This window comes from Ostrea edulis, chromosome 8, assembly GCF_947568905.1.
Source record: "Ostrea edulis chromosome 8, xbOstEdul1.1, whole genome shotgun sequence".
Lineage (NCBI taxonomy): Eukaryota > Metazoa > Mollusca > Bivalvia > Ostreida > Ostreidae > Ostrea > Ostrea edulis.
The window spans coordinates 64,079,438-64,100,508 of record NC_079171.1 but is presented as its reverse complement, the minus strand read 5'-3'; the positions used below and the strand labels follow the sequence as shown (position 1 = coordinate 64,100,508).

The window sequence follows — 21,071 nt, the reverse complement described above, 5'->3', positions numbered from 1 at the left end:
CACTCTGAGACTCAGTCTTGCACATCATTGACAGACAATTGGTTCCAATATTTCAAGTCAAATGAACCAATCAAATTGCGTGTAAAAAATTAAATTGGGTAATTTTGAATTTCAGATCACTTTACCTTACGTTTGTACAACCGAGTAAATTTGAATAGAATTATCACAAGTGCAAAAACCAGTAAATTAGTAAAGCAATGATATGACAGAAAACAAAGAAATATTTATTGGATTGTCTTGCCACTCCCAGCAGGAGTTATCTCTCTTGTCACAGATACATCACACATCATTATAAATAGTCTCACGATGTTGAAATTTAAGGGAGAATATATGTATGTTGAGAGCAGTATGAATATGCATTTCACAGATAACCCAGTTTTTTATTTTCACCTAGTTCTGCAGATTACTACCACCAATCTATTGAGGGTGTATGAAACTTGAGTAACCAAAGCAATGTAAGAGTTATAGCCCTTTGCCCATTGTTTATAATGACAATAAAAATGAAAAGGCTGGTGTTAGATCAAAAACATATTTTTAATCAAGATGTAGTTTTTGGTCTGTCTGTCCGCAAAATCTTATAATCTTGGCCATAACTTTATTGTAGAAAGTAGACCATATTTTGAAAAACTTTCACCTTGACCATAATTTTTGAATGCTTGTAATGCTATTCCAGTGGGGTGGCTAGGACTATTTCAAAGTGTAGGCCCACAAGATGAAAGTTTTACCAAGGCGTAAAGCGCCTGTGGGGGGTGGGGGTGGGGGGGAGGGTCGCCTCCGTGAAATTTTGTAATATTAGGATCGTTTGCACTACTCTGAGCATCACAATAATTACAATAGGCATTAGATATTGTACTCTAAAGAATTTTATACCGAGTCGAATGAGTCACTGTGATACATGTATCACCATTATTTATATCATGTAGTCTAGAATACATTATAAAAAGAAAAGGCCCAAAGGAATAAAAAATTTATATCCGATTTTAAAAACTAGAACATCTTATATTTTGCAACATTTAATACAGACAGAAATATGTTTTGAAAATGAAAGAAAAATATGTGTAGCCACGTGCCTACTCTAGGTATGTATTCCTTTAGTTATTTACCAGAATTAGTTCGCTGCCATCATTGTTTCACATTCACATTTTGTTAACTTTAAAAATCAGAACCTCAGCCCCGAGACTAATCAGAACCTCAGCCCTGAGACAAATCAGAACCGCAGCCCTGAGACAAATCTGAGCCTCAGCCCTGAGGCAAATCAGAACCTCAGCCCCGAGACTAATCAGAGCCTCAGCCCCGAGACTAATCAGAACCTCAGCCCCGAGACTAATCAGAGCCTCAGCCCTGAGACAAATCAGAACCTCAGCCCCGAGACTAATCAGAACCTCAGCCCTGAGACAAATCAGAACCTCAGCCCCGAAACTAATCAGAGCCTCAGCCCTGAGACAAATCAGAACCTCAGCCCCGAGACTAATCAGAACCTCAGCCCTGAGACTAATGAGAACCTCAGCCCTGAGGCAAATCAGAACCTCAGCCCTGAGACTATGTAACAAGATTAACATGATAAAACTAAGCCCTGAGACTATGTAATGATCCTCATGTTGAATAGTATGTAGATTAGCATGACAAAACTAAGCCCTGAGACTATATAACGATCCTCATGTTGAGTAGTATATAGATTAACATGACAAAAGCCATTGGTACAAAACATCTCTCATTGTCTGACACAGTCTATATACTGGTTTCACAAACCTATAATAGATGTTGTGGTCAGATTTTGTTTGGTAAACATAACCATATATACAGCATCAGTCTATAATTTATCACTATATACATTTATCTACTGAAGTGTGTCGCTGTACAATCTGTCTATAATTTATCATTATACATATTTATCTACTGAAGCGTGTCGCTGTACAATCTGTCTATAATTTATCATTATACACATTTATCTACTGAAGCGTGTCGCTGTACAATCTGTCTATAATTTATCATTATACACATTTATCTACTGAAGTGCATCAATAAAACAACATACCCCTCTCTTTCACATCCAGACTTTTATTCTGACATAGATCTACATCAGGGCTAACATTACAACAGTAAAATAATATTCTTTATAAAATATTGTCTCCGCGTTGTCTTTATATTGACGGCTAACTTCACAACACTGACATGAAGATAACGGGTCACGACTGATTAGTCAGGACAGCTGATAGAAGATGACGACGTGAATGTGATCAGTTCTTCAGAATATTTGGGAGATCGGGAAGTTTAATGTCTTTGATTTTCTGTGGCAGATTCATGTCCTTCATGGCAGAAACGGCTCGAGCTGGCGCAGCAGTAATTCCAGCCTGAAAATACAACCACAAACAATATCATACCGAGCCGCGGAATACAACCACAATCCATACAATGTCATACCTAGCCGCGGAATACAACCACAATCCATACAATGTCATACCAAGCTACAAAATACAAGCACAATCCATACAATGTCATACTGAGCCGCAGACAACCACAATCCATACAATGTCATACCTAGCCGCGGAATACAACCACAATCCATACAATGTCATACCGAGCCACGGAATACAACAACAATCCATACAATGTCATACTGAGCCGCAGACAACCACAATCCATACAATGTCATACCGAGCCGCGAAATACAACTACAATCCATACAATGTCGTACCGAGCAGCGAAATACAACCACAATCCATACAATGTCGTACCGAGCAGCGAAATACAACCACAATCCATACAATGTCATACCGAGCCGCGGAATACAACCACAATCCATACAATGTCATACCGAGCCGTGAAATACAACCACAATCCATACAATGTCATACTGAGCCGCAGGATACAACCACAATCCATACAATGTCATACCGAGCCGCAGACAACCACAATCCATACAATGTCATACCGAGCTGCGGAATACAACCACAATCCATACCATGTCGTACCGAGCCGCGGAAAACCACAATCCATACAATGTCACACCAAGCCGCGGACAACCACAAGGTTGTACAGAGCCAAAAAGGTTTGATCATCTTCATCACAATTTCCCCACCAATTGAACTGGACGTGTATATATATATATTTTTTTTTTAATAAGACAAAATGTCTCTCATTTCACTGTATTCATCAGATGTTGGAATTTCAACAACACGTAGGTTTTCCTACATTTTCTGATTCTCACAAGAGTCAGGTGTGGATCAGTACAGCAGGCACATCCCCCTCTCACAAATATGATCCATTTTTTATAGAAATGTGTCAAAAAACACTAAGATATATACATAATGATAATATGGCGATTGGTTTCTACATAGCGCTTTTTCAGCATATGCTGTTCAAAGCGCTTTACAATACATTATTACCCCGACAGACCTTATATCAATCTAGAACTTTCTCAGCCTCCTAGGAAGCATACAGTGCAAGCTGCCGTTACAAGCGCTAGAGCACTAACATTCTAACAGTATCTCTCACTGTCTATAGCCAGGCACCCTTTTTACACTTGGGTGAAGTGAGGAAATTCGTGTAAAGCGCCTTTCCCAAGGACACAACGTCGGCCCTGCCACAGCTAGGACTTGAACCCACGACCTTTCGGACGAGAGTCTGACAGCCTAACCACAAGGCCACCAACGTCGCACTTTTTTTTTGCAAAAGTCTGTTTTTTCTGTGCCTATTTGCCTTAGTCCAACTGGGGGCCTCAAGACAGCCCCCATAAACCTCACCATTTCCTGCCCAAACCCTTGTTCAGTGCCCCTCCCCCTTGTTCAGTGCCCCTCCCCCTTGTTCAGAGCCCCTCCCCTTGTTCAGTGCCCCTTCCCTTTGTTCAGAAATTTCTGGATCTGCCACTGAGTATGTTAATCTCTCACACATGGACAGTAAAAACAGGGGGGAGGAGGGCACAAAAATAAATATATTCATATAAATATTTTTTTTTAATTTTTTTAGCAAAATACTAAATGTTAAGACCTAGTACATGTTGGACCCCCTGTAAAAAATTACTAGGGAGTAAAGCCACTCCTCCATCTTTCCACTGAATATCTTAAACATCTAATTTATCATTATTTTTACGTAATTAAGATGACATATCCTTTTTCGCTATTCTAACAGGTGACATTGATAATTGTACTCCAAACAAATTTTGCAATAATCAATATTGTGATACATCTAAATTTATCAAGGCAGAGATGAATCACGATCTGCACCAATGTGGATGACATTTATTTCAGCCCTGCCCCTTGCACTATACCTCTGATTTTTCCAGTTTGCTCTGTTCCTCTGTTCTGGTCAGGATTTCTGACATGTTAGTCTCCAGAACCATTCCTCCCATCACAAGCTCCGATAAAATGTTGTGTACCTGTCAAAAAAAAAACCTGATAACAGTCTTCACGAAAACTCAGTGGTCCGAAGACCCGAGGCCAGTGAATTTTATGGTCGGATCAGTGAAAATTAAAAATCAGGAATTCCAATGGGCTTGTAGACTTCTTGTAAGTCACATTAAACATAATGTTGGATTTAGATATTCTAAATGCCGTATTTGCTTAAATTTACCATCAAAATAAAAAAAAATAGCACATAAAGTAAGTGTTTGGACATTGTGGTCTGTTTATTTCGTAAAGAACCATAACTATACTTGTAATTGTCAAGATAACTTGTACGTTGATCACGTGAATATTAAACGAACAACTTGTAGAAACCAAATGGCCGCGTTATGTATCGCACCGCACACCGTTAATTGCTGCTTTATGGCATTGTCCAATTAAAATGAACTTCAACAATTGCAGTTATCTCTGATTTTATGCAATTTCTATAGTTTATAGAAATAATCGTTTACATTTGATGTTAATAGAGAAAGCTACTTCCTAAGGTGCACTTGGGCTGTTTTCATATTTGTGAAAAATACATGGATTTGTAGTCTCGTTGTTTGCGGGCGAAGAGAGAGAAAATACTGTGTACGGTGTTGTTTTTCTGGTATCGACAGAAAGGATGTCTTAGGGTGGATATGGATACGAGTAATAACCATAGTTTCAGTAAATTAATTGTACAATTTTACAATGCATTCCATAATGTATGTGATAAATAAATGAAAATTTAAGGGGCCAGTAAATTTCACTGTGGGCCAGTAAATTCAGACAGTTCACTGGTCCGACTGGCCAGCAAGTTTTAAATGTTTTCATGAAGACTGTGATAAAAGTTTGCCTGACTACCTAACATAGCTACATCAACAAACAAACTCATTTGAAACTGTGTTTTCGGATCGTATGGGGCTTTAATTAATATTAGAATTTGTGTTTGAACGCAAGAATAGAAGGAAAATATTTTTAAAATTTTTTTATATGAAATTCATGAGATGGCAATGCAAGAATACATTGATATAAGGCATCAACCGTGCACAGATTTTTCTGTGCCGTAAATCAACGGTTTTTATAAGAAGTGGATCAGTAGCTCTCTGTTCTGTCCCAATATTTTCTCAGAGAGCTGCAGACTTGCAATTAGTATACATCAAGAAGTTAAAAATATTCAATTGTTGATGGATGATGCATGATGACGGATGCAGATCAAAGGCAATGTGTTACCTGATCAACGAGTGAGCTATAAATCAATGGTTAACATTATCATGATTTGTTTAATGAAAATCAAAGTTTTAAAAATAATATTTTTGGATTTTGAGATGGCACCACTACTCTGTACTACTATGTCCTACATGAGATGACCCCTCTACTATGTCCTACATATTTTCGGATTTTGAGATGATCCCACTACTATGTCCTACATATTTTCGGATTTTGAGATGATCCCACTACTATGTCCTACATATTTTCGGATTTTGAGATGACCCCACTACTATGTCCTACATATTTTCGGATTTTGAGATGACCCCACTAAGTCCTACATATTTTCGGATTTTGAGATATCCCCACTATGTCCTACATATTTTCGGTTTTTGAGATGACCCCACTACTATGTCCTACATATGTTCATAGAAAATGGTCAACTGTACAGCCACATTGACACAAACCACGGCTAAGACAAAGAAATTGTCACGCAGAGAGCCACGCGTGAAAGGGGTGAAGAGAATACGTTTGAGCCGTGGCATACGACGATATACAGGCACTCGAGGAGAATACGCTTGAGCTGTGGCATGCGACAATGTACAGGCACTCACCCTGTCCACATGGAAGATGAGATCCAACTCACAAACATTCTCAAAACATTTGTCCAGTGTTTCCACAAAAACCTAAAAATAAAAGCACAATGATTAAAATCCACCGTCAAAACTCACCACAAACATAGAACAACAACATATATATGGTATGTTCATATCAGACATGGAACAAGACGCCCATGCTCACCTGAGTCACCTTGGCCCATATTCAAAGATTTTCCCTATATATTTGTATGTAAAACTTTGATCCCCTATTGTGGCCCCATCCTACCCCCGGGGGGAATGATTTTAACAAACTTGAATATGTGTTATATGTAAGGAACCTTTCATGAAAATGTAAACTTTGCTGGCCCAGTTGTTCTTGAAAAGAGGATTTTTCCCTATATATTCCCATGTAAATCTTTGATCCCATATTGTAGCCCCGACCTACCCCTAGGGGCCATGATTTTAACAAAATTGAACTGCACAAAGTCAAGAAACTTCCATGTAAATATCAGCTTTTCTAGTCCCGTGGTTCATGATTTTCCCCATATATTTCTATGTAAAACTTTGATCCCCTACAGTGGCCCTGTCCTACACCAGGGGGGCATGATCTGAGCAAACTTGAATTTACTTTATACCAGAAAGCTTTCAGGTAAATTTCCACTCTTATGGCCCAGTGGTTCTTGAGAAGAAGATTTTTAAAGATTTTCCCTAAATATACACATGAAAAAATTTGTCCCCTATTGTGGCAACAACCTACCCCTAGGGATCATGATGTTAACAAACTTGAATCTCCACTATGTCAAGAAGTTTTTATGTAAATTTCAGCTTTTCTAGCTCAGTGGTTCTTGAGAAGAAGATTTTTAAAATTGACCCCACCATATTTCTGCATTTTTGCGATTATCTCCCCTTTGAAGGGGCATGGTCCTTCATTTGATCAAACTTGAATCCCCTTTACCAAAGGAAGATTTGTACCTAGTTTGGTTGAAATTCGTCCAGTGGTTCTGAAGAAGTCAAAAGTATGAAAAGTTTACAGACAGACAGTGGACAACGGGTGATCAGAAAAGCTCACTTGAGCATTTTCATCAGGTGAGCTAACAAGAGGCCCATGGTCATCTCAAACAAAGAATAACAAGAGGCCCACAGACCACACTGCTAACCTGTGGAGATTTATCTTCCCCATATAAAACACTATCCACCGAGTGAGTGCCCCCTGTATGTTCAATGAAAGGCGAAGATAACGAACAGTGATCAATCTCATAACTCCCATAAGCAATACAAAATAAATTGGGCAAACACGGACCCCTGGACACACCTAGGAGGAGTAAGCATCCCCTGTTGACTGGTCACACCTGCCGTTCCAGTGGTAAGCTTGTCTGAAACTTTCAGTTGTTCTAGAGAGGAAGTGAACAAGTTTGATGACACACGTCAGATAGACTCAATCAGATAGACTCAATCAGATAGACTCAATCAGATAAACTCAATCAGACGTCAGATAGACTCAATCAGAAAGTCTTGTGAGCCAAAATAAATGTACTTGCTAACAACACAGTAGGCTTTAGACAATGTATGACCAGTAGCCCTAGTAGTTTATCTAACAACTAGACAAATCTATAAACATGATCATTGTCTGATATTGAATGTAATATTGAATCTATTATTGTAATATTGAATCTATTAATGTAATATTGAATCTATTAATGTAACATTGAATCTGTTAATGTAATATTGAATCTATTAATGTAACATTGAATCTATTAATGTAATATTGAATCTATTAATGTAATATTGAATTTACTAATGTAATATTGAATCTATCAATGTAATATTGAATCTATTAATGTAATATTGAATCTATTAAATATTGAATCTATTAAAGTAAAATTGAATCTATAAATGTAATATTGAATCTATTAATGTAATATTCAGGGATCGAAATTAACTTTTTTCACTACTAGCAAATTTTAGCTAGTGGATTATTTTCCAACTAGCAAAATTGAGCTTTTACTAGCATTTTTCAATCGATTGCTGTTTTTAAATTACAGGAATTTAAGAAATCATGCATGTATCTATATCAAAATATAGGGAAAATCTTCTTTAAAGTGCAATAATAGAAATACTATTGAGAATTCTTTTATTTAGAATTTAATGAATTATCTGACAACATACAATCACCATTGGTGCATGATGAGGGCTATAGGGTACACTTGTGCGGCGAACTTGCTATCCAGAGATCTACCTCCTATTTACAACATCATGTGGTTTGAAATCTTGAAGACTGTTTGCGCCAATTCAAACTATATGTTCAAAACTTTTGGAAATTTCATCTAAAAAATTCTAGTTGAAATAAAACCCCGCGTTTGATTATAGACTACAGACGGACACCGCGTGAAGCGGTGCCACTAACACTTTCATGTGTTGTTTCATGTTAACACGGACGAGATCAACATGTTTGCTATTTAAATCAGACGTCTCTGAGACGCCCGAAGTGTGCATGAAGTAGGCCATCTTCGACATCACCGACTGGGATGACCTTGGCCTTGGTTATTTATTCGATCTACTTTTACTTTTTCAATACTTGTATATTCATTCTGTAAAGCGTTTCTACGCACATGACAAAATTATAGTAAACTTCAAAGTACAGCCAATAAACCAAGGAAATCCGGAAAAAAGATCGGGGCTTTTTTCACTCGCAAAAAGTTGCGATCACTTGTGATTTTTCACTCGCAATTTCAATTTTTAACTCGCATTTAGCGAGTATTTCCCCTTAATTTCGTTGCCTGAATATTGAATCTATTAATGTAATATTGAATCTATAAATGTAATATTGAATCTATTAATGTAATATTAAATCAATAAATGTAATATTGAATCTATTAAAGTAAAATTGAATCTATTAATATAATATTGAATCTTTAAATATAGTATTGAATCTATTAATGTAATATTGAATATATCAATGTAATATTGAATCTATCAATGTAATATCGAATCTATCATCTATTAATGTAATATTGAATCTATTAATGTAACATTAAATCTATAATTGTAATATTGAATATTTAAATGTAAAATTGCAACAATAAATTTGATAGAGGTGATCCCCTACCCCCCACCCTCACTCACAAAGTGTCAGATCCCTAACACCCATCCACTCCCCCCCCCCCCCCCCCCCCCCCCCACCTCACCACTACTTCCAAAGTGTAAATACTACCTTGCCTTCTCATTATGTGATGAATGACATCAATATTTTGGTATATCATACCAACCTGTATTAAATCTAGGATTCCCAGCTCACTCTCTGAAGAATCCACGCAGAAAACGAAGAACAGGGTAGCATAATGTCTGTATATTATCTTGTAGTCAGATCCTCCGATTAAACTAAAAACAGAAAACGAAGAACAGGGTAGCATAATGTCTGTATATTATCTTGTAGTCAGATCCTCCGATTAAACTAAAAACAGAAAACGAAGAACTGGGTAGCATAATGTCTGTATATTATCTTGTAGTCAGATCCTCCGATTGAACTAAAAATAGGTCGGAAAAGTCCAGGTCAAATGTTCAATACATGCATGTCTAAAATATAATATACAGTGCAACTCCTCAATTCCTGTTCCTGTACATCAGTGTGAGCAAGTCGCCTAGTAACCAGAATATAACCTCTGTACTCAGATTATTCACAAGATTGGATCAATATTGAATACTCTCACAATGCATTACAAATTTACATGTTTACGTCAAAAATAAAATTAATCTCATACGTTCCTCCCTCCAAAAAATTGCAGACGTTCTCATCCCGCTTGGACACCAGGTGAAATGTCTCTCTGATGATCTGCTGCTGAACGTCTTCCTGCTGCGAACAAAAGATGGAGAAGTTTCAGGGTACATGTACCTAACACTGAGACAAAAACAGACCTAAAGGTGGAGATTGATTGATTGAATTAGCGTCCCTCTCGAGAATATTTCACTCATATGAAGACGTCACCATTGCCAGTGAAGGGCTGCAAAATTTAGGCCTATGCTCGGCGCTTGTGGCCATTGAGCAGGGAGGGATCTTTATTATGCCACACCTGCTGTGACACGGGACCTCAGTTTTTATGGTCTCAGCTGCGCAGTTGTGTTAAGTACAGCCATAGAAATATGTCAGAGGAAAAAAGCATTATAAACAGATCAATTTTTGACAAATTCTGTACACACAACCCTTATATACAAAAAAATATGTATATATAATTAAGTGCATATTGACCTCCCATACATTTTTCACCAGACCGACAGTCTCTACATCAGCTGTATATCACGTGATCAAATATCAAGATAAAATCGTACCATGTATGTATAAATCATTCCATTGGCACGATATCCAGATATCAATGCAAGTTGAAGTTAATATTACTTCAAAACATATTAATTTCTTAATTTGAAAAGTGATGAGAGCAAATTTATCGTGACTTGTACCATGTCTAAATTTTGCATTGAATATGCAAGATGCGGCGATTTTTGCATATACGAAGTTCAATTTAGCCTGAAAAACATGTTTTCTGTTGAAGCCACAACTTGCTCCCCTAACTTTCCTTTTGCACTGAAGTTCACTTGTCACATAAATCAAATATCTTTCACTCAAAAACCTCGGGGTGTTGTACCAATGATGAAATTTGTATGTATGGAAACCCTGTTTATGCAAATGAGTTCATTGTGAAAGTCGCTATATACGTGCAGATTAGGGGCGATATCAAGATCACAATATAATATGGATATTACTTTAGCATGTAAGTTATATAAAGAAGAAATTGAAAATATTTCAATATCAAAGAGAATTGATATAACCCATTTGACAGAAACTTTACACGATTGCAGTTTATTGTTTGACGCGGTGGTAAATAACGGAAAAATATTTTGACATTTCCAACCGCAAAAGGAATGTAGATATATACGTCATGACCTTCATCATGACGTATTTTTCATTGTGACGTCACGTAATGTGCCAGTGCGGTAAAGTACATTTTTCACAGCACTGGTATTTATGAGGAAAGACTTAACTCAGCCGCGTGAAGGACCGGCCCATTTAGTCGCCTCTAACAACAAGCAAGGGGTACTGAGGACCTATTCTAACCTGGATCCTCACGGGACAAAAGATGGAGAAGTTTTAGGCAATCTAATACCTATACTGAGACAAAAACAGAACAAAAGATGAGAAGTTTTAGGCAATCTAATTAAAATCAGTTCCTAAAATACCCTCACTATCACTACAATAGGATCTGATATAACCCGATAGGTCACGTCCGCATGACCTTTGGCTTGGAATATTCATGAGAACTATCAGCCAGTCAGATTGTGCCATACAGACAATGATGGCTACTTAGGCGGTTCCCAGCAATTTGTAAACAAGTTGCCGTAATCTCTCTCCCACGAACTTTATTCCACATTATAAAATTGTATATTCTTACATAAGGAATTTTAAACTTTCGCAATAATGCCTAATCTATTTCATTCATACAAACAACAAAACGTATGATATAAATCACACTCAAATTAAATTAATTGTGAATTGCGATTTATGTATGAATAGGGATGGGTACGATTTGAATAGTTTTCAAGATGGTTTACTGAATTAACGCAAAGAATATAATGCCAGTCGACGTAAATGTTGCATTGTGATGTCACATCTAACTGCGATGTGTTTTCTTTCAAATCAAACAATTGCAACCATTTTCCTTGAATTGTGAACACCAATGATTTCATAGGCGACGCGCTGATTGGCTGACATAAAGTTCACATGAACATGACCCCTAGTCGAGCATGTCAAATCTTCTTCCGCAAAGTATACGGCGCGGATCTAACAAGTCTGATTTTAATTAGATTGAGTTTTAGGCTACCTAATACTATACTACAACAAAATCATACCCAGGTTTGACCAGAACCGCAAACAGGACCTCTAGTTAGGTGATTTAACAACCACAGACAGGACCTCTAGTTAGATGATCTAACAACCACAGACAGGACCTCTAGTTAGATGATCTAACAATCACAGACAGGACCTCTAGTTAGGTGATTTAACAATCACAGACAGGACCTCTAGTTAGGTGCTCTAACAATCACAGACAGGACCTCTAGTTAGGTGCTCTAACAACCACAGACAGGACCTCTAGTTAGGTGCTCTAACAATCACAGACAGGACCTCTAGTTAGGTGCTCTAACAACCACAGACAGGACCTCTAGTTAGGTGCTCTAACAATCACAGACAGGATCTCTAGTTAGGTGCTCTAACAATCACAGACAGGACCTCTAGTTAGGTGCTCTAACAATCACAGACAGGGTCTCTAGTTAGGTGCTCTAACAACCACAGACAGGACTTCTAGTTAGGTGCTCTAACAATCACAGACAGGGCCTCTAGTTAGATGATCTAACAACCACAGACAGGACCTCTAGTTAAGTGATCTAACAATCACAGACAGGACCTCTAGTTAGGTGCTCTAACAACCACAGACAGGACCTCTAGTTAGGTGCTCTAACAATCACAGACAGGATCTCTAGTTAGGTGCTCTAACAATCACAGACAGGATCTCTAGTTAGGTGCTCTAACAACCACAGACAGGACCTCTAGTTAGGTGCTCTAACAATCACAGACAGGGTCTCTAGTTAGGTGCTCTAACAACCACAGACAGGACCTCTAGTTAGGTGCTCTAACAATCACAGACAGGGCCTCTAGTTAGATGATCTAACAACCACAGACAGGACCTCTAGTTAAGTGATCTAACAATCACAGACAGGACCTCTAGTTAGGTGCTCTAACAACCACAGACAGGACCTCTAGTTAGGTGCTCTAACAATCACAGACAGGATCTCTAGTTAGGTGCTCTAACAATCACAGACAGGATCTCTAGTTAGGTGCTCTAACAACCACAGACAGGACCTCTAGTTAGGTGCTCTAACAATCACAGACAGGGCCTCTAGTTAGGTGCTCTAACAATCACAGACAGGGCCTCTAGTTAGATGATCTAACAACCACAGGCAGGACCTCTAGTTAAGTGATCTAACAATCACAGACAGGACCTCTAGTTAGGTGCTCTAACAACCACAGACAGGACCTCTAGTTAGGTGCTCTAACAATCACAGACAGGATCTCTAGTTAGGTGCTCTAACAATCACAGACAGGATCTATAGTTAGGTGCTCTAACAACCACAGACAGGACCTCTAGTTAGGTGCTCTAACAATCACAGACAGGGCCTCTAGTTAGGTGCTCTAACAATCACAGACAGGGCCTCTAGTTAGATGATCTAACAACCACAGGCAGGACCTCTAGTTAAGTGATCTAACAATCACAGACAGGGCCTCTAGTTAGGTGCTCTAACAATCACAGACAGGACCTCTAGTTAGGTGTTCTAACAATCACAGACAGGATCTCTAGTTAGGTGTTCTAACAATCACAGACAGGACCTCTAGTTAGATGATCTAACAACCACAGGCAGGACCTCTAGTTAAGTGATCTAACAATCACAGACAGGGCCTCTAGTTAGGTGTTCTAACAATCACAGACAGGATCTCTAGTTAGGTGAACTAACAATCACAGACAGGATCTCTAGTTAGGTGATCTAACAATCACAGACAGGACCTCTAGTTAGGTGAACTAACAATCACAGACAGGACCTCTAGTTAGGTGCTCTAACAACCACAGACAGGACCTCTAGTTAGGTGCTCTAACAATCACAGACAGGACCTCTAGTTAGGTGCTCTAACAATCACAGACAGGATCTCTAGTTAGATGATCTAACAACCACAGGCAGGACCTCTAGTTAAGTGATCTAACAATCACAGACAGGGCCTCTAGTTAGGTGTTCTAACAATCACAGACAGGATCTCTAGTTAGGTGAACTAACAATCACAGACAGGATCTCTAGTTAGGTGATCTAACAATCACAGACAGGACCTCTAGTTAGGTGAACTAACAATCACAGACAGGACCTCTAGTTAGGTGAACTAACAATCACAGACAGGACCTCTAGTTAGGTGCTCTAACAATCACAAACAGGACCTCTAGTTAGGTGTTCTAACAATCACAGACAGGATCTCTAGTTAGGTGCTCTAACAATCACAGACAGGACCTCTAGTTCGGTGATCTAACAATCACAGACAGGACCTCTAGTTAGGTGCTCTAACAACAACAGACAGGATCTCTAGTTAGATGATCTAACAATCACAGACAGGACCTCTAGTTAGGTGATCTAACAATCACAGACAGGACCTCTAGTTAGGTGCTCTAACAATCACAGACAGGACCTCTAGTTAGGTGATCTAACAATCACAGACAGGACCTCTAGTTAGGTGCTCTAACAATCACAGACAGGATCTCTAGTTCGGTGCTCTAACAATCACAGACAGGACCTCTAGTTAGGTGCTCTAACAACAACAGGAACATATCACATAACTAAATATACTAAACCACAGGAGAGGAACTAAAACACCATCAATTACTTTACCTGCATAAATAAAATATCCACAATAATTAAATTTTTAGGAGGGCAAAGGGCCGAAATTCGGACCCTAAATGGGCCTTAAAAAATCACTGATTTTCTACTATTTTCAGAATGGTACCCCAGACCATCATTAAAAATATTCTTGTTTGATGTACTCCGACCCACGTTTTTCAAGGTGGGTCGGTAGGTAGGGTTTTTCTTAACATCATGTAAATTTCTAAATTTTCTTTTAAAATAAGGAGAAATTTCTATTTTTCAGGGAAACCAAAAAGTAAAAAAAAAAAATTAAATTGCTGAAAAAAATGATTGAGTAGGAGCAAATTTGATAGGTCGGTCGGAGTACATCAAACAAATCAATTTTTATTTTTGGCCCCATGCCCATTCAAAATAGCATGAAACTAGAACAAATTGATAATTTTCTGTAAGATAAACAAATAGCATTTATTTTCAAATCAACTCCAAATAGACCATATGTTAAGGGATAAACAAATAAACATTTTACAAATGTGCATCATTTTTTTATGTCTCCTTTCTATTCAAAAGGAAGTGAAGAAATTGGATGCCTCAGATGAATTAGGAACCTCGAATTACAATGTCATCGCAGTTTGTTGATAGGCATCTTTTAGTCCTCGTCGGATACCCACGGCTGACCTCATGTGATGAGTAGAAGACGAGATCAGCCGTGCATATCCAAAGATACTTTCAACCTTAAAATGGGGAAAAAAAGATAGTATTTGGCATTGGGAAATAGGGCAGGGCAATAATATCAATATCATAGTGTAACATTGTATTGCAACAGACTTTTTTATAGGTTTTTCCGTTTAAACATTTTCTGATTTTCAGACATAAAAAAGGTTAAAGCATTTAAGATAGTGCATGTACTTTGAAATGAACAGGTTATAATTTAAATTCTTTATATAATTATTTATATTAAGAAAAATTCTCTTATTTACAAATAAAAAGTTAAAGATTTATAACTAAAAAGACTTTTATATTTTCAAGAATATTTTGTCATTGTAAATTTTGTGATATGATATTGTAATATATCGCCCTATCAGAGATGATACTGTTCATCAGTACATTGTACCAGTTATTGATCACCCATATAGTAGGGCTGAAACAATTCACCGAATTATCGATACTTTTCAATATAAACACTCAATTCAATGTTTGATTCATTGCCTCAATTTTCGATTTGATATGTTTATTACAAATGCGTTCAGTAAAATGCAACAGGCTTGACCTGTACTTTTAGTTGTTATGTTAATTGTTAAAACTACATATGCCCCCTTGATTGATGAATACATAAATAAGTATGTCCGTCAGCCTTCAGATCTGAGATCCCTGACCACCAGCGACCATTTAACACCTGACTGATACAGCATGTCAAAATGTTTACAAATGCATCTGCACAGGCACCCAAAATTTTATCAATAAGTTGTATAAAAAAAAAAAAAAAAAAAAAAAAAAAAATTCCTAGATCAAAACAGAACCACTCCTCTATCAACACATACGAAGTGACCTTTAGGTGCCTACATCCAATGACATTAACATTAACTGACCATAATACCGAGCAAAGCTCGGACGGGCCATAGGCCCCTCCGTGAAGCAAGGCTCTAAAGGTAACATGTATGCATAGGAAAAAATGAGAAAATCAGCAAAGGAATAGAGATAATCTCTACATACGTTCACTGAAAATGTTGTGATCCATATGGGTGCCGCCATATTGTTTTGTTCATTAGTTGCTTCTACAGTTATTCGCATTTTGATCTTGAATAGCAAAAATACAAGACAGACATGCAATTTGTAATTCAAACATTCAGTTTGTTAACAATGAATGGTATAATTATTGTTGTTACAGTTTTTAGCCAATCATCAAATAGAAAAAAAAGTAATACGACTAAATAGATGAACGATTTCACGAATTACCTTAAATAAAAATATACGATATTTACGCGGACCTTTTTACCACATTGAATTTCTTGGTTAGTTTTCGTTTAGTTTTAGCTATTTTTTTAATATTGCAAACGGGATGTATTGTTGTTTGTAACTGTTTTATTTGAAAGACGAAGAAGCTGATGGCCATGCATGGTTTATGTCGGCTGGCGTTATATTCCCCGCGGTAAAGGAATAGGCGGATCCTGTAATTATCCTCATATATCCCCCTTTAATATTTAGATGTCACTGAGCGTTTAGTGCAAAGGGAATTTCATAAATAATATATTTTTAAAATGAATCATATTACCGTGTTAAAATGTTACCGTTCTTAACAGAATTATGATTATCACTTGGGACACGCCAATGACTTCGCTCGGTCCAACGGTCACACCGTATATATTAAACAAATGTCTGTAAGTTCAGGGTTTGACATTTACTTTTTTGAGCTCTAGACCAGTCGGGCTACTTCAAATGATTTTTACTAGACCTGACTTTATATCCACTAGCCCTGACCAACTTTCCAGACAAAAACTGATAGTTTCTCCATATTTAAATACTTCATTTTAATGACAAGCGTTAAGTTTGAACCAAAACGTATTTAATTGTCTCAAAAATATCTAAGTATCGTCATTCAATTTGATTTTCAAACACGTTTTCTGTTTCTTTAAATTCTACCCGTCACGGATATTCTTTAGTCTATTTAGTATAAATTGACCTCAACCGGCTTTTTATTTAATTTATATTTCATAAGCCCTGCTTTGTTTCTTCCTAATCTTTTCTTTTTTTCTCCTGGGACATCTTTCCTTGAGGACGAGAAGTCGTATTTAAATATAGAGACATTCCCGCACATATGTCAACACCGATAAATAGTTGTTTACGACGTAATTTATTAACTTGATAAACACTTTATTATAGTCAATTCAAATGAACTGTTTAAAATTAACATCGTGTAGATGTCGTAAAACACCGACCGTGACATATTTATTAGAACTAAAAAATAGAGATTATTCCATCACACGGTTCAAGATTGCTTGCAAACTCTTTACAGTTATATAATTCCAATGTTATTTATTATAATTGTTTTGATTGGACTAGGGCTGGGACGATTCAGGGTTAACTCGATTCGGTTCGGTTTCGATTCAGAACAGCACGATTCGGTTTTTTTCGATTCGGTTCTTTTTAGGTCCAATTTACCTAGTGACAGCACAAAAATTTTACAATTTTAATGAGTAGCATACATGATTTCATTTTATTCAAATTTTGTATAATTATAATTCGCCATTTGTAAAGATCAATATCTATTTGTAACTGCAAATTATAACTTTGATAAAAAAAAAAAGAAAACATTGACACTCTATCATATTTCTTATATATTAACGTGCTGCATAATTTTAGGATTATCAAACAAATCATTATAAATCTATCGTCAATCGAAAATATATATGATGTTGTTTTCATTAATATGTAAATATTCAACAATTTCATCAACTGATCTATCCTTCGTTGATTTACTTCTCTCTCATATTAACTGTCAAATAATTTAATCTGTGTCCTTATCAACGATGTTGATTTCACGCCAGCACTGACAGAAATGCTATATGTCATTAAAAAGATAAACTGCATTGATCTTACAGACCATATTTTGCTGGTGTCTGAGTGGTGAAAATGCGAAATCTCAACACAGTAGTGATTTAAATCTATGCTGCATAAAAATCCACATGTTCTGAACATAACTCGGACGCCATATTTGTTGTTTTCAGTGTATGTAAAATCTAAACTGAGCCGAACCGAAATCTGGAATTTGTAATCGGTGCATCGAATCGAATAGTATGAATCGCGGTGCACCGAAATTTTCGGTGCACCGCACAGCCCTAGATTGGACAAAGATAAATCTAAACGAGAATTTACACATCAATAAACCCCAAAACGCTATGTATACATACGCGCTTGAAAACAAACAACATAGTGCGGGGAAAGTATTCAAATTATTGAAGTTGATAATGCAGGGAACGAATTGGAATTATAAGAATCAAACATTCTTTTTGAAGAATTTATCGATGTGTAAACTCTGGACATTTTACTTACAAACTTAACATAAAAGTGCTTCGCACTTTTATTCAGTTTGTGAGTAAAATGTCCAGAGTTTACACATCGATAAATTCTTCAAAAAGAATGTTTAATCCTATATTTCTTTTAGTTAAGAATAAAATATCTTAAAGTAAAGTTTCTTGTTTATTTTTTTAACACGACCATTCGGACTATACTAGTAAATCGACATTTTACCCGACCGGACCTATAATTTAGTAGACTCGGTCGGTCGGACGTGCCTTAGTGTCAAACCCTGGTAAGTCGCTCACTGCGTCATCTGAGCATTGTTACGCCACATGATCAGGCATATACAGTTTATTCCGTCTCCACCACCACCACCCTACAAGGTTGTTTTAATTTATACTTATTTCACCTGTGCCATATGCAAATGTTTGAAAATTTGCATATTCCTATAGTAATTTAACGGAATAAACCAAATTTAAAGAGCAAATAACTCTTACACTTTATCGCGAATCAAATAACATGATAATGCCCATAATCAAAACATTTTCATCAAGTAAAGACTTACGAAATATTGGTAAAATTTGGAAAGCCGAGGCTTTCCGTGATTATTGAAAACGAGAATGGCTTTGATCATGGTTCTCGGTGACTTCTCAACTCATTTTAAACTCGCTTGACTGTATTTCAGTGTAAAAATTGATGCGAGGGGAGTTGTCGGTGTCGTGACAGGAAGTGAAATGAAGACATTGAGTAAATCTAGATCTAACAAACGTTTGAAATATTTTTATAACATGCAAATCAGCAATGATATGGAAGAGTGTTTCCCGAAAAAGTCTCTACCATTTACTCACACATCCACTCTAATAGGCATTCATTCAAAGATAGGAAAAAAGGAAGAGAATTAGAAAGGAATGAAATTACTCTGGCTTATCATATGTACACTATACAAAATAATAAAATCTAATAGGTTGTCACAAACTAAAGGTTTTAAATGTATAACAAATGTACTGTTATGACATTGATAATAACTTCCGATGATATACATAGGCTAATTAATATATACAATTACATATTATATATTTGGTGGTTCTTGAAAATCTCCATTATATCATTAATTACAAAGCGCATTACGTAAATTTGCTAACAGAGTTTTACGAATATTTTTTTTTACTTTTACGAACATATTTTAGGCCTACTGATTTTCCATGCAATCAAGGGGGTACCTGTAAAGTGCGAAACGAAATGAAACGAAATCTACCGAAACGAAGCGAAATGTACCAAAACGAAACGAAACCCACCGAAACGAAACGAAACGAAACAGATTGTATAACCGAACTCTTTTAATTATAATAATTAAAAATGGTATCTTAGGCCCCTGTGAAAGTTACCACATATAAATAAAATTCGCCTCCCCTTTGATGTAGGCTTTCGGCTTGACTGTTACAAAGTTTTAAAAGCTGGAAAGGGGGGAGTAAGCACAAAGTACATATCCGTAGTTGATTAAATGCCATGCACAATTAGTTTCGGATCCATAAATTTCAGAACCGAGGGTTGCAGTCTCAGAGATCTGGGGAAACACACTATACGAGGGGTGGGGTCGCCGACGTTGGATCCGCCTTTGGGCATAGATACATTGTTTGAAGAAGCTGGTGTCTGAGAAAATTGAAAGCAGGAAGAGCTCTTAACCTCTTATTTTATCTCCAACTGCTGAGGTGCGAGTACTTTCAATAATGGAAAAACTCTATACATTTTGGGTGTTGCTAAGACGGGGAATTGAAAACGGGACGGAAAACGGAATTTTTTTAATGCAATAATATTAGGAGGAGGTCGGCATTTTGTAAACTGAAAAGGCTTATGAACAAGGGAATTTTAAGCAGAAATCACAAAGAGAACGGGAGGACATATTCAGAATCCACCGTTTGATATACTACATACAAATACACAATATCCACATGTATACATATATTTGTCTTTAGAGCAAAAAATACTAAAACATGTATTCATGCCCAAAAGCGGATCCAACGCCGACGACCCCATCCCTCGTTTAGTGTGTTTCCCCAGACTTCTGACCTGTGAGACTGTAACCTTCCGTTCTGAAATTTATGGATCCGAAGCTAATTGCACATGGTATCTATGTACTTTGTGCCCCTTCCAACTTTTAAAACTTTGTATCAGTCAAGTCGAAAGCCTACATCAAAGGGGGGGGGGCGAATTTTATTTATATGTGTAAACTTTAACAGGGGCCTAAGATACCATTTTTAATTATTATAATTAAAAGAGTTCGATTATACAATCTGTTTCGTTTCGTTTCGGTATGTTTCGTTTCGTTTCGGTAGGTTTCGTTTCGTTTCGGTGGGTTTCGTTTCGTTTCGGCAGATTTCGTTTCGTTTCGGTAGATTTCGTTTCGTTTCGTTTCGATTTCGTTTCGCACTTTACAGGTACCCGC

The 21,071-nt window shown here is 37.0% G+C and overlaps 2 protein-coding genes across 3 annotated transcripts in view; one reads left to right on the top strand and one right to left on the bottom strand.

Moving 5' to 3' along the window:
• LOC125660925 (sodium-dependent glucose transporter 1A-like) overlaps nucleotides 1-21,071 on the top strand; it is a 210,509-nt gene that overhangs the window by 80,524 nt on the left and 108,914 nt on the right. The window lies entirely within an intron of this gene.
• Nucleotides 2,043-19,417, bottom strand: LOC125662001 (AP-3 complex subunit sigma-1-like). The gene is made up of 6 exons (XM_048894167.2): nucleotides 19,194-19,417; nucleotides 9,928-10,019; nucleotides 9,436-9,547; nucleotides 6,185-6,256; nucleotides 4,268-4,375; nucleotides 2,043-2,351 (listed from the first exon to the last, which is right to left on the bottom strand). Exons 1-6 carry the CDS (start codon nucleotides 19,260-19,262, stop codon nucleotides 2,238-2,240), a joined length of 567 nt encoding a protein of 188 aa, XP_048750124.1. The 5' UTR covers nucleotides 19,263-19,417; the 3' UTR covers nucleotides 2,043-2,237.